Genomic DNA, 14,631 nt, shown 5'->3' with positions numbered 1-14,631 from the left:
CCTGATGGTTGAAGTACAGGGACTGTTTCCATCCTAAGAATAGAGCTGTGGCTGACCCATATCTTTCTTAACCGTTTGGGCCACTGGAAGGCAGGTGCAGACTCTGAAGCTGGGTGGGCAGAGGGACCCTGAATTCATTGTCCAACCAGCCAGGCTGGGCCGGTATTTAAATGCCAGGCTGTGAGGACATTGATCAGCATTTGTATTTATCCATGGTCTGCACTACCCGCCCCCTCCCCCCCCACCTTTCCAACCTCCTCACCTTTCATCCTCCCTTCCCTCTGCCACTGGATCCCTTCCCAGTTCTCTGTCCATACCATGTGCACTCCAGCCTGATGTCTTCGATTCATGCTTCTCCATCTGCTTGACATCCTCTTATTCCCATTGCCCCCTTCTCCCTTCAAGGCTCTTTTCTTGCTTTCTTCTCTTCTCCTAGGCTCAGCGCAGTAGTGTCTTGCCCACCAGTCTTCCCAGATACCCTGGCTAGGGGAGTATTTGCCTCCTCAGTAGTTTCTGCCTCTTTTTCATGCACTAGCACTTTCTATCAAGTAATTTTAGACATAAGAGACCACAAGCACCTGGAGGGAAGGATCAGTGTCTGATTGTCTTTGTCTTCAAACACTGTATCTTATACATTGTAGGATTCTATTTTATGAATAAATGAATGAATCCGTGTCAGTTCCAGTGTCTAAGACCCCTGGGGCTGCCTCCTGTGGCCCAGCTCTGCTTACCAGTGCGTCTTCTTCCTTTTCGGTGAATGTGATCTTCCCGTGACTCACGGAACCCAAACTTCAAGAGATGCAAGTAGGACACCTCTGAAATCTCTTGGCACAGAAGGATAAGGAAGTCGTTTCGGGATTATTGCTATGTTCCTTGTCACCTTCTTCCCCCGTGCCCCACCTTGAGAGACCTGTTAATGGAGCACAGTCCATTTATCCTTGACTTCAGGAACACAGTCTAGATCTGCATCGTAAGAACTAAATGTGCCCATAGAATCCCAAATCCTAGCCACTGTCTCTCTACCAACTTTATCACAGAAAACTTGGAGCTATGAGCTCACGACCATTCACTTGCCAGCATAACACTACAGCCCTGTGTCACTCCCAGGGGTCCCTGAGAACAGTGTTTTCCTCTTGTCTCGATCTGTACAGCCAACCCTTCCTTACATTTCCTCCTCTTTCCTACTCCATCCCCAACTCAATTAGGGCGCTTCACGTAGTGCTACGCATGTTCCACACGTGCCAGTTAACTGTGTTCTCGATTGTAGCTGTCTGTTTCTTAGCCTTGCTCGCAGGGCAGTGAGCTCCTCTGGAATGGAGTGTCTTTTGACCTCTGTAGTGCCAGCACTTCGTACGTTGCCTGGCACATAGTAGTAGGTACTCAGAAGTCTGAGAAAAGGAATCACTGGTGTGGGCACCACTTCGTGCCCTGTTATTAATTGTCCTGTGGTTACAAAACTCCTAAAAGAGAGGGTGTTCTTCATTTCCTCTACAGACCACGTGCTGTGTTTTCAGTTCTGCAGCAAGAGCAAAAGGTGAATGATTACCCAGGCCGACTACATTTATTTTTATTAAAAAGTAGGACCCTCTCTGCTTATGGACGCCGTGTCCTTCAGCTTGCTAGTAAATAGCCACTGCCCACCTTAGGGCTGTCTGCAAGTCTCCCAGAACTTCTATTATTTGGCTTTATGGGTAGTCGCACATAAGAACTTTATTTTCGTCTATCGTAGGATTAAAGAGTCTGAGTGAGGTTGGCCTTACTCCATTGTAGGGTCAGAACAAATCTTGAGTTATAGGAGATAACCCTACCAGCTAAGAACGTCAGGCCACCTAAGTCTCTGTTTTTCTCAGCACAGGCCAATGAGGATGGTGCAGGCAGACTGAAACATGTTTGGTGGTAGGCATGTGATCAGGATGTGGTATGGAAGGGGCTAGGTGGCGATCTATGACAAGTGCATGGGTGAGAATCTCCTCTGAGATTCTTCTTCAAGACAGCAACTCTCAAGTGGATGTCTGTTGGGTGCCTATTATGTACCTAGCTCGCTTGGCATAATGGATTTAACAGATGGAGGGGATAACCCCACTTTACAAACAGGAAAGCTGAGACTTAGTGATTAAACAGTGTGCCCATGGTTTAATTTAACCAGCTAGTGAGTGCCAGCATCAGGATTCAAATCCAAGTCTGTCTGATCCTAAAAGCCCCGCATAAGGTTAATTAGTTAATTTACTTGTTGGCCTTTCTGGAACAGGGTCCAGGAGTTGGACTTCTTGCTGTACCCATGTGTCTTTCTCAGCGGTGGACCACTGGTTGGCCTGGTTGTTAATGGGCCTGTCTGTGGGTAAATAGCTCTCCTCACAGAGAGAGGTGTTGTTTTAACCTCTTGGGATTTGGACCACCCTTTTTTAAGAATGAGGATGGGAAATGTTACCCATCCCATTCTTTACAAAAACAGTGAACACTGTGGGAGGCTAGTTGGAGTGACTGCCACGGTGTGGTTTGTGCCGTTCTGGAAAGACCTCTGATCTGGATATACTAGGTCATGGGTTCTTAGCCAAGGAGCCATCCTTGAGAGATGGGAACACGCTGAAATTCCATGGAGATGTTACATTTGTGTAGATATTTTGCAAAGGATGGCATACATAGGGTTCATCAGATTCTTAAAAGTTTCTGTCATGATTTTAAAAGAAGATAAACTGCACATCTAGATTCGAGTGGCCCACAAAGGTACTTTTGATCCGAAGCAAATCACATCCCATGTCAGGGTTATTGCTTCTATACTTGAAATTCCAGTGGAGTTGAAACAAAGATTTCTGATTCTTCTTCCGGCTCTGAAAATCACAGAATCCTAACTGACCCTAGAGAATCAAACTTTTAGTCCCCTTGCAGATACTGAGGGGTCTAACCCATTGTGTCTAATCACCCTTGAAAGTCCCTTAAAGAGATTTGAACTAAGGAAGAGGGCCCAGGACCACCCCTCTAGGCAGTTTCACTAATTAGGGTCTGAGGCTGGCAGTTGTCTGACTGTTGAGCAGGGCACTGGCAGGCAGGGGCTCACACTGGCACAATTTCAGTACCAGCTCTCTAATACTCCACTAAGACCCCAACCTCCCTACTTAGTGACTTCAAAATGTAGATATGCTTGGCCTCTCCCCTCGGGAGCCTTGTGGATCCCTTTAATATGTGTGTGTGTGTGTTCTGTTCTCCCTGGGCCCTGCCTTAGAGGTTGTTTTCTACAGTGGGAGTCCCCACATCCACCCCATCTGCGTTGACAGCTCCATAGCCATCCTTCGCCTCCATTTTATCCTGTCGAAATGACAGAGCAGCTGAGCGGTGCTGGCCAGCAGATAAACCTGTTATCTCCCCTGCTCTCTGTGCCAGCAGCTCTCCCCATCTTCTTGGTGCATGAAAAATTGACACCACCTTGGGCTGAAATCTGTTCCTAGGGAAGCTACATTTATTAGGGGCTAATGAAACTGTGTGTGTGTGTGTGTGTGTGTGTGTGTGTGTGTGTGTGTGAGAGAGAGAGAGAGAGAGAGAGAGAGGGAGAGAGGGAGGGAGGAAGAGAAAGAAAGTGTAAAACTTGGGGTGGCTGAAGTGTTTTCCTGTCTGGCAGGCACCAGCCAGCCACAGCGCCCGGAGAGATGGAAGGTACATAAGCAGCTTCAGGTCTCCTGAAATTGACAACCTGTTCTTTACTTAGAATCCCAAACAAATAGGTAAATGCCATTTGTTCTTAGTATATACCCCTGCAGTTGATCAAGATCTCTCCTGCTCCAGGCTGGGATGAGCTATAGGAATGCATGCTAATATGACCTAGTGCCAAAAAGCTTATTCTGTGTATTACATTTTCCTCTTTGAAAATTACAGCTCTGATACCTCACCGTTCCGCCAGCACCCCACCCCCCGCCTCGCTCAGGTATACAGAGAATGGTCTCTTGTAGCTCTTCCCCGTCCATTCAATCAGCAAGAGTCAGAGGGAAAATTGAGAAGTTCTGGTTCAGTATTTGCAGAGCTGCCGAAAACCCAAAGTCTCTTCTTTATTTGGAATCTGGTAGAAACCGCTTCTGGAAAGAGTAATTCAGTAAAAGAGAGGAAAGAGGGGTTGTTATTCATGTCTTACTCCATATGGCCTATTGCTTCGTTTTCCTCTCATTAAAACTGTAGAGTTTTTTTTAAATCCACATTTACATAGTGCCAATCTTTTGGACACAATGAGTGCCACATGAAGTACATTGTCAGGCTTTGCATGGTTTAGTTTCTGGTCTGTTTTATCTTTCATCTATAAAAGCTTTGATGTTTACCTTTTATACGTGGGAAGCATATAACAACATAGGAGGGAAGCTTACTGTTTACAGTCAGGCATCTTAGGTTGAAACCTAAGTTCCCACCACTGACTGAAGGACATGTACCTTAAGTCAGTTAACTAACCTCTCTGAGCCTTGGATTCTACATTTACAAGATGAGAATAGTACCTTTCTCACAGCTTAGTAGTGATGATTCAATGAGAAAATTGTGTATAGACTCAAATAAGCCTACTGTCATAGATAGACAATAGGTGGCAATTATTATTGTACCCTACTTCTTGCCAGTAGGTGTTTGAAGCCACTTACAGCGGACGGTCTGGTGGTACTAAACCTTAGGTTTGAATAAGAATTTGTCAAAACACAAATTCAGACTGGGGGAAATATTTGCAACATACATGACAAAAGGATAATGCTCTTCATTTACAGACAGCTTGTAGGAATCAAATTGGCAAAGGATAAGGCCAGGCAGTTCACCCATAAAGCAATACAGGTGGTCAGTAAATATCAGAAAAGGTGCTCAACCTTGTTCGTAACAAGAACAAAAACATGCTAATCAAAAAAGATCCCATTTTTCACCTTCCATGTTGTCATAATTTTTAAGTTGGACAGTATCCAATCTGAGCGAGGATATGGGAAAACAGGTACTCTTTTATAATATATATGTAATTCTGCTTCCATTCTCCGTGTGTGTGTGTGTGTGTGTGTGTGTGTGTGTGTGTGTGTACACTGAGAGTGGACATAGAATCGGTACAACCTTTTTGGCAAATAATTTGTCAGTGTCTTTTGACACATGCAAATAGCTTTTGACTCCCCCAATTCCAATCTTAGGAATTTGCACACGTGCAAAAGTGTATTCCTTACCAGAAATAAAAGTATACTTGCCAGAATATGTGCACATGGATGTTTATTGCTTCATTGTTTCTAATAGCAAAAACAAACAAACAACCGAAAACTGGAAACCACCTAAAGTATTAATGATTGGGTGAGGCACTAAATTATGATAAATGATGTCAGTGGAATTCTAGATGGCCATTAGAAAAAAACTAAATATGTGCTGATATAGAAAGGTATAATATTTTTTTTTCCTCTTCTCTGAAAATGTACACAAGATACCTACCTGTAGGTTTTCTTCCCCTTGGGAAGAGGAAAAGGGTAGTGAGAGGAGTTTGTGAAAAGACAAATATTAGGTGTTCAATAAATATTTGTTGAATACATTTTATACCTTTGTGTATAGTCTGGTTTTTACCATGTGCGTCCATTACTTTTGTTTTAAAATCCATTGGTGGAGCATGGAGGGAATCACTAATAAGGCAGTAAAAGAAATTGTTTCCTATAGTTGAGCATAAATTCATCTTTGAGCTTCCCAGCAGCCAAGGCAAAGAGGGAACCCTGATAAGCACAAAAAATTCATCAGGAAAGAGAAACATTTTCCTAATCTTCATCTCTAAAAGGACTAGCTGCTGAGGGTTGGTCAAAACTCCCAATTTAGTCTTGTCCTCCCCAGCTTAAAATTCGTGAGCAGATTCTTGCCACTTTTCTTCATGATCCAACCTCTGCCACCTAACTGGCCTCCCCTCTTCCATGTGGATATGGCAGTCCATGCACACTGGCCTTTGCATATATTGTTCCTTCTGCCTGCAGTGCTCTCTCCTCTTCTCTACCTGGTCGTCAGCCATGGCTGTTGTTTTGGGCTTTTTAAAGATTTTCAGTTGTTAGTTACCTCCACTGGTAATCCTTTTAGGTCAGATATCCCTTATCTGTGCTCCCCGAGTCCCCTGTGCCTACCTCAGCGATGGAACTTGTCACACTGTACTGTAATTATTGTTTTGTTTTCCCCACTAGACAAGGAGCTCCTCAAGGTTAGGGATAATGTGTTGATTGTTTGGGGGCCCTGAGCACCAAGTGTTTGCCAGGCACAAAGACCAGCAAGTGGTCAGTGAATGACTGAATGAGTAAGCTGAAGTTTGAGTCCTGCCTGTTTCGCCAGTTAACTAGCTGTGCCAACAAGTGTTTTTTGAGTAGGGGAGTCAAGGAGAAGCCTCACTGAGAAGATCACAGCTGAATTAAACCGGGTGTGAAGACTGAGCCGTGCGGATAATCTGGTGAAGAGCATTTCAGGTAGAGGAGACAGCAGGCACAGGAGCTCCAGAGTAGCTCCAGAGTAGGAGCGTGCCTGACATTAGAAGCAGTGTTTAGTCTGAGTGAGTTGGGGGCCATCGGAGGGTTTTATACAGAGGAATGAGGGGATCTGACTTTGGGTTTTAACCTAAAGGATCATTCTGACTGCTCTATGGAGATTAGGCCAGGGCGGGGCGGGGGGGGGGGGGGAGAGTGGAAGCAGAGAGACCCGCACAAGTAGGCTGTTGAATATTCTAGCCAGGGATGAGGGTGATTTGGACCAAAGCAGCCACAGTGGGGGCAGCAGAAAGAAGAGGTGGGATTCTAGGTATGATGTGAAGAGAAAGCTGACAAGGTTTCTTTCCTATGGGACCTGTGAGAAAAGAGAGAGAGAATAAGGGACATCTCCACTGTTTTTGGCTTGAGGAACTGGAGAACCCGGTTGCCATTAACTAGGTGGAAAAGACCGCGGGGAACAGATCTGAGGAGGCAGATCGGGAGTTTGATTTGGGACATATTCGGTTTAAAGGAGCTGTTGACAACCACGTGCAGAAAGCAGGTAGAAAGGCAGACACGTGAGTCTGTGTTCAGAGAACAAGACTGGCCCGTAGACCTGCGTTGTAAGTGGTTTTAAAAGCCGCGGGACTAGCATGGGGCTTCCCAGGGAAGTGAAGGTAGGTGGAAGATAGAATGCCAACCTACTCCAGCATTAAGAGATTGGAGACATAGGGGCGCCTGGGTAGCTCAGTTAAGCGTCCAACTCTTGATTTCTCAAGGTTCATGAGATCGAGCCCACATTGCTCTGTGCTGACAGCACGGAGCCTGCTTGGGATTGTTTCTCTGCCTCTCTCTCTGCCCCTCCCCTGCATGCGCTTGGGCGTGTGCGTGCGCTCTCTCTCTCTTTCTCTCTTTTTAAATAAATAAATGTTTTAAGAAGAGAGAAATCAAGGGCATGAAGAGGCAGGAACACTTCTGACATACGTGAGGAAAAAACAGACTCAGTCTGTGCTATGGTAATTGCCGACCTGTGGCTTTAATGAATAGTCAAGTGACTTTCTGAGAATTCAAGGGAAGTCTGACCTGTGAAGATGTTCTTAGTCCCTCTCCAAATAGAATATTTGTTGCCCACACGGTGGGCATTATTTCAGAATAAACTTCACTCTGCCATTTCTCCACGACTAGACTTCTGCTGCCTCCTTTTCAAGGTCATTATTCTTGATTTTAAAAAATTCTTCTTAAAGAAAAGAATCTCTTCACAGCTAAAGCCTATAATATACCCTTCAATTACCCTCTTCTTCCCAAGGTAGAAAAATAGTAGCTCATAATAGAAGCCTGTGGGTTATGTGAACTCAAAAAGCATTGTCACCATTTTGAAGTATTTACTGTCCAGCTGCTTTCGAACCTGAAGTAGGGAGTTTTAGTTGCACCAGAAGTGGCAACCCTGGGACCCTATCATATTTCTTGCTTAATTCTGGGATGTTTACTTGGGAAAAGTATAAGGTAATTTGAGAATATGATAGAATACATTTTACTTGTTCTTTATATACTCATCTCAAAGCTGATATTCATACTCTGTTCACAGGTTATTTCTGCAAATGGGAGATTAGTTTAAGGTTCTGTTGTGGACAATAAAAATCAATTCCAGGCACACTAGAAATTCTAACTTAGTTTTGATTCACTTGCTCAAGTTGTCCTTGAGGATATCATCCCTTTTGAATATGTTTCTTGCGCAGTATGTGAAGATCAGTTCGGGTTTGCAATGACACAGTTTAGGTTCTTGTCTTATTAATCAATAGCGGCAGTCAGGGAGGCCTACTTACTCCTCCTCCAACAGAACCAGGGCAGGCTTGGAGAGAGGTAATAATTACTGCTCTGATCACAGCATGTTCTCTTTTCTCCTTCCCAACCCAGAGCATGTCTGTTCGATCCTGGCTTCCCTCCTGCGGAACCTGAGAGGACAGCAGCGAACCCGGCTTCTGAATAAATTCACTGAAAATGACAGTGAGAAGGTGGGTGCCTGCTACACGGTAAGGAGGGGCCCAGGGCCGTCAGGGCAAAAGGAGTGCTGAGCTGAGCTCCTGCCCTAAAATACCTTCTCCAGCATTGCTTTGGGTCTTAGAGGTTGTTCTGGTGACTCTGCCTGTCATCTCCAGATACATCCGTCTGGGCACAGTAACACCTTAGGGTGGCAGCAACCAGCACCTTAGGAAGATTTTTAGACCCAGGCAGAGTGGGTTGTAATAGGATTTGGGTTAGGGTTGCACAGCATGGCAAAGCGATTAAGAACATAGCCTCTGGATTCCGACATCTGGATTTGAACCTGGTTTTGCTCTTTTCAAGATGTGTGCCACTCTGAGCCTCATTTTCCCTATCTGTAGGATGGACACATTAATTCCCATCTTGAGGAAGAGTCAATGAGAGGAAGTTTAAATGAGTCCTTACTAGGTGGTGGTGATGGAAATGAAGGCTCCGTTGTGGACATAAAGAAAGGGTTGAGCCTGTCCTTAGAGGGACTATGGAACATGGGAATGATGACGTAAATGAGATTAGATAGATATTATGTTGTTACCTAGTGTGCCATACCAAAAAAAGATTTTTAACAGTGATAGGGCCCACCATCTATTTAATGATTCCTGTGGATTGGGTCACTCAGCAGGTCCCTTACGTTCCTTGTATATTCTCACAACACCGTGTGGTTTACCCTTTGTGTAGGTATTGTTCACATCTGCAGAAGAAGAAGCCGATGCTTAGAGTCATGTCATTTGCCCACGATCACACTCTGCGATGATCCCACCACTCACTAGTCACAAGTTAGATCATTCTAGATGCATAACATTAAGGACGAAAGTCCCTTTTATTGCATGCAATAATCTCGTTCCTTCCCACTGCCAGGTAAGGCTGAAAGTTTGTTGTACTTCGGAGAGAGGTTTTTGACTGTCTCTCTGACCAGTTTTTCCAGCCTCACTGGCAGCATAGCATGGGGAAGAGGCCATCGTGAAGTCAGGCATAGAACACCTTAGCAGTCATGTCACCCTGGTGACATTTAACATCTGTGCCTCAGTTTCTTCATCTTTAAAATTAGGGTCACTGTCTGTCTCTCCTGCCCACATTCTCAGGTTTTTGTAAGGTGTAAGGAAATAATGGACACGAAAATATTCGGTAAACTGAAATATACAAGATCTTGGGGGTGTCAGTATTATCCAGAGAGGGTTTGGGCACAGTCCTCCTGGACTCTGATGCCGTGTTGAAGCACCATCTGCTGTTAACCACTGTAAGCTCTTGAGTAAATACCAGGGTTGCCAAGAGCCGTGGCTGTGCCAGCCTAGTAAAGAGAGAGGTTAGAAGTCTAGGCTGGTTTCACAGTGTTTGTTCAGTCTTTTGGAAGTCTTAGACAAAAATGAAACTTTTTCAAACCCACCGAGTGTTCCTCAGGCCATGTTTGAAGCGTGACTTTTGCTAAGTTGAAAACTGATTTTTAAGTTATCGCTGAGCAAAAGTCAGGGCCTTTTTTTAAGTTGCTGAAAGAGTTTTTTTTCTTGTACTCTCTTCTGACTCGAAAGCAACTAAAGAGATTTTACGCAGACCTTTTTAAAAAAAGATCAGCTCTGGGGTAGAATCCGAACATGAAAGGTTTCAGTTGGAAAAAAATTTCCGTAAAGTTCTAAGTGAATATCAAGTATGCAACTTCAAGCTCCTTCTCTTTGCAAGAAGGGACTGGAATTCTTATTTATTTATTTATATTTAACAACTTGAATTCGCGGGAGCCCTGGCCAACCTGGAAACGCAGCCTCCTTGTGGGACTAGGCCTGCATTCAGACTGCATCCGCCCCAGGGGTCTGCTCGCTCTGCCCCGGCTCTTCCGTCTATTCCTGCTGGTTTCCTACGCAGAGCTCGTAGCCGACGTCGGAAGCAGGCGGTAGAGGGGCCTCCTGTTGGGAGGGGCTCCACTGTTCTCTTGCCTTGGTGTGCTTTTTCCTTCTCACTCATGTCTGAAACATCTCTCTTTCAGGTTGACAGACTGATGGAGCTGCATTTTAAATACCTGGACGCAATGCAGGTGGCCGACAAGAAGATTGAAGGGGAGAAACATGTACGTATCCCTGCCTGTCTTCTGCCGGCTGTTGACTTGCATGCCGTTCGGGTCTCTTTGTACCTTCTCTCTCCCCGCAGGACAGGCAAGGGCACAGGTGCCACCTACCCCCCGTGCCACCTGGCCTGGTGTTAGCATGGAGCGGATGACCGTCTGCCAGTGGTTATGACCGCTCTTCTAATAGGAGTGGAAGTGCTTTCGGAGGAAGGATCCCTGTCTGACCTGGGGGTCTGGGTGATAGCACGAGTACCCCTGACACGAGCAAAGTGCAGGGCTGTGACTTGGTACCACGTTGGCCGAGCTGGCAGAGTCTGTCTTAGTTCACACTCCTGCTGGCTGCTGTAGTCATAAGGGGAGCACCCGAGGGAAGGGTGATCTCAGGGGATAAGAACTGGAAAGAAAGTCTGAGGTCACTGAATCCAGATGAAAAACTGGAGACCCGGAGAAGGGAGACTCAGAGGCACCGCAGCGGAGCCTGCGTAGCAGGTTCCAGCGGACCGACCCTAATTTCTTCCGCTGGCAGCTGCTGAAAATGAAATTTGTTAGGTTTTTGTCTTGAGGGACTGTGTTTGCTGTGCTGGTGTCCTGCCTTCCGTACTTTCCACCTGATTCCGTTTTGTTCTCTGCCGTCTCTGGCCTCTGCCTTTCTCATCTGTCTCCTTCACTGGGGCAGAGACTCTTGTCTGTTGTTTAATGTCGATCTGTATTCTCACCCCTGCGAGACATTCCTCAGTCTTTGGTCACATTGCAAAAGGATCCTTTCCTTGCTTTTTTCAAAGTCTGTAATAGACTTCACTTTCCTTGTGATCTTGATTTGCCGTATCACTCCATTCTCTTTTCATTCTTCTTGCCTTAAAGCGCACTTGAGGCTTTTGACCCTCACTGGTGGGAGAGTCAGTTTCAGCACCTGGTCCCATCGTGTTGGGACAGTCCGGCTGCGGGGCGGGCCGTGTGCACAGGGACTTACACTAGCATTTGCCCTCAAGCTAGGCCTCAGGCCAGAGCGAGAGCTTGGAGGGGAGACGGTGACCCTGTTGTCTGTCCTGTTTCTCTTCACCCCTCGTATCTACCCCTCCCTTTTTACAAAATATGCACCTCCATTTATGAATGCCAGTGGACAGATAGCTGTGGTTATCATTCTTGTGATTTGCCTAAACCTAGTAAGTCCTCAGATGTTTGTTGATTGATTGAATCGACTGCCTGGGACATTCTTCGTTTATACGCTGATACTACTGCAAGATAAAAGGCTGGGACTGAATTCTGAGGCTGGACTTCAGATGCCAGCATGTTACGCACGCAGTTGCTTCGTTCCACCCTCCCACTGCCTTTATTTTGTCCTTTGATTGAGGTTTCCTTTTCCGTCTTTTCTTCCCTTTCTGGTAACTTGTGAGGATGGCCGCTTAGTGACTATTTAAGTGCCAGAGTGATGTCTTCTTTTTCTTCATCTGAATGATCATTAGAAACAAACTGAAATTTCCCTGGACTTTTGGAGGGACACAGCCATGAGACAGTTAGAACTCCAGCTCTGGCTGAAGACCCGTGTTATCTGCTAGAGGAAGTTTTCAGGGAGAGAAAGAGCACCTGGGAGTCTAGAGACCTGGAATTTTAGGCAAGCACCGCCTCTCAGTCCCTGCCTGGCCGTGGCTCGTCAAACCATGCTTCGTGTAGCCCGTTCCCTAACTGAAATGTAGCAGCAGAGGTGACCTCTCAGGTCCTCCTCTGCTTAAAGTAGTGCCTCAGGTTCAAGTGAACATCCTCTAGGGACCCTGCCAGCTTTTAGCAGCGGGGTGGAGGACAAGCAGAGTGAGAGGCTGATCGGTGACCGAACTGTCCCGAATACAGAGGAGCAGCGGCCTCGGAGAAAAGGTTGGTGAGTGGGGAGTCGCAGGACCCCGGGTTTGAATCCCAGCTCTGCCACGTCCTGGCTCTGAGACCTCGGACAGATGAGCTGACCTCTCTAAACTTTGGTTTTCTCATCTGTAAAATGGAAATAACACTTCCCTCTTGGGGTTGTTATAACACTAAGCATAAAGTATATAAAGCACCTTGCTGAATTTGGAGGAACCGTGGCCCCTGCTTGGTGCTCCTAGGTTCCTTTGCAGTTCTTGTCAACTTTTAAGCTAGTCGGGCAGTCCTTTTCCTGAGGGCATCCCCCTTGCCATCTGTCCCGGAAGGAGTCCCCCTGCCAGACTAAAGTTGGCACCGTCATCTACGTCATTTGAGGGGAAGCTGGAGTAGACGGTTTGCTGATGGAGACCGAGTAAGCTGCTGGGCGCAAGGGGGGGCAGCTTGCGCGCGGCCAGTGGGAAACTTGGCCTGCTTCCCACCAGATTATCTGTTATCAGCATCGAAGAGGGTGTGAAATTGATTAGCACCGACGGAGAGTAATTGCTGCAGCCACTCTGCCCCGGCGTTCACCGAGCTTCTGTGTGCCACGGGCACCGGGGCCCCTGCCATTCCCTGACAGACCTCTGTCTCCTTGATGCCAAGGCCGTTTTGCTGGGCACTGGCAAACATTCCAAGGCCATTAGTGCCCAGCAGCCTCGGCGCTGCACAGAGAGACAGGGCAGGGTGGGGGGCGAAGGATGCATGCGTGAGCAGCGCTCTCTGCCAGCACTCCGGCTCCATCCTGGCAGATGCAGCCGCCTCGCAGGTGGACGGTGACTCGGAACAAAACGACCTCCTTTTCACCTCTCCCGCAAGCAGTCTTCTCTCTTAAGTCATGAGCAATTTGCTGCCTCACCCCACCCCGTCTCCATTAAACTTGGATGTCCTACACCCGTTGGGAACTCAGCAAATATTTGTTGACTCGAATTGAATGCTTATTTCTCAGGCATTTGATGACATTGACCGTTAGATCAGTAATGAATAAATATCTCACGCACTTCGCCAAGTCTGCAACAAAAAAGACCTTAGATAACAGGGTCAGGTATTGACCCAGATACTGGGGGTCAGGTATTGACATTTTTAGTGTCTCAGAGCCCCCTTCTTCACTGCAAACTTCAGACTTCCTTGGGCACAGTGCAAATGGCCGTGGTTTGCAATTGACCCAGATTCACTGGAGAGAATCCAGTTGTTGGGCAAATACTTCTCAGACGCCTGCTCCGTGCGAAGCACTGGGCTAGCCGCCGGCAGGGGTGAGAGTCAGAGATGCCAGTGGAAGAAGGGGCCCCAGGGGCGGCGCTGCTGGCGAGGGCCGGAGGCCCTCAGGGAGCGGGGAGCAGTCGGCTGCGCCTAGGGGCACCCTCAGCTGTTCCGCGCATGAGGCAAGACTTGAGCCGCACTTGAAAAGATGGGAGACGTGTCAGGCATATCCAACTAAAGAGGAACAGGAGCAGGAGGGGCAGCGGGAAGCCAGTGGGGGGTGAGTGGTAAGTTAAACCACAGGAGCCCAGGATGAGAAGGGGGAGCATGGGCTTTAGAGCCCGACTTCTTTCTTGTTTCTGACTGGACAAACAGCTTAAGTTCCCTGCCTTATTTTCTTCCTTGGTGCTGTTTTCTTTTCAAGGTGTGTGTCCCAACCTGTGTACTTAGGGGAATTACAAAAGGAGGGATCTGGCGAAAGCTGAAAGCTGATTCACAGGGTTTGGCACACAGCCGGTGGCCAGACAATCTTCCGTTGTCTCTTTAAGGCCTGTTTGCATCCCCATCGCCCCTACGTGCACTCACATTTTCCGACTCTCCTAGCGCAGCGAGATTTTGCATGATCGGGGTGCTCCCCATTTTGTTAGGTCCTCTCCTGCCACTGTGCACTCCTTCCTGCCCCACAGCCTTTGCATTTGCTTCTCCCCTCCGTCCTGGCTCTTCTCGTGTGGTGCTTCCCTCCACCTTCAGGTCTCAGCCTGAATGTTACCTCCTCAGACAGGTTTTCAGTGATCACCGTATGTAAGCAGCACCCCCATCCCCGGTGCCTCTTCACAGCCTGTCATAAGTTATTTGTTTACTGTGTCTCTGGTGTCGTAGTCTCTCTCGTTCAGCATATTCTCAGGACTTACATAGTGACCGACATGCAGTAAATGAAGGACCGTTGCTCCTGAGATGCAATTAACATTTGTCCTTGGGTATGAAGGAAAATTGAGGGTCCTAGGTTTTTTCTACATTATTCCGTAACTCTCATTT

General features: G+C 47.0%; 1 protein-coding gene across 1 annotated transcript in view; it reads left to right on the top strand.

The window, feature by feature from the left end:
* CTNNBL1 (catenin beta like 1) overlaps positions 1-14,631 on the top strand; it is a 161,402-nt gene that overhangs the window by 124,140 nt on the left and 22,631 nt on the right. Inside the window, exons 12-13 of the mRNA XM_049650816.1 lie at positions 8,334-8,431; positions 10,432-10,512. Of these exons, the coding sequence (XP_049506773.1) occupies positions 8,334-8,431; positions 10,432-10,512 (179 nt within the window). The remainder of the gene's footprint in view (positions 1-8,333; positions 8,432-10,431; positions 10,513-14,631) is intronic.

The sequence above is a fragment of the Panthera uncia genome (assembly GCF_023721935.1).
Source record: "Panthera uncia isolate 11264 chromosome A3 unlocalized genomic scaffold, Puncia_PCG_1.0 HiC_scaffold_11, whole genome shotgun sequence".
Classification (NCBI taxonomy): domain Eukaryota; kingdom Metazoa; phylum Chordata; class Mammalia; order Carnivora; family Felidae; genus Panthera; species Panthera uncia.
Note: the sequence above shows the minus strand (reverse complement) of the source record. Positions and strands in the feature narration are given on the sequence as shown.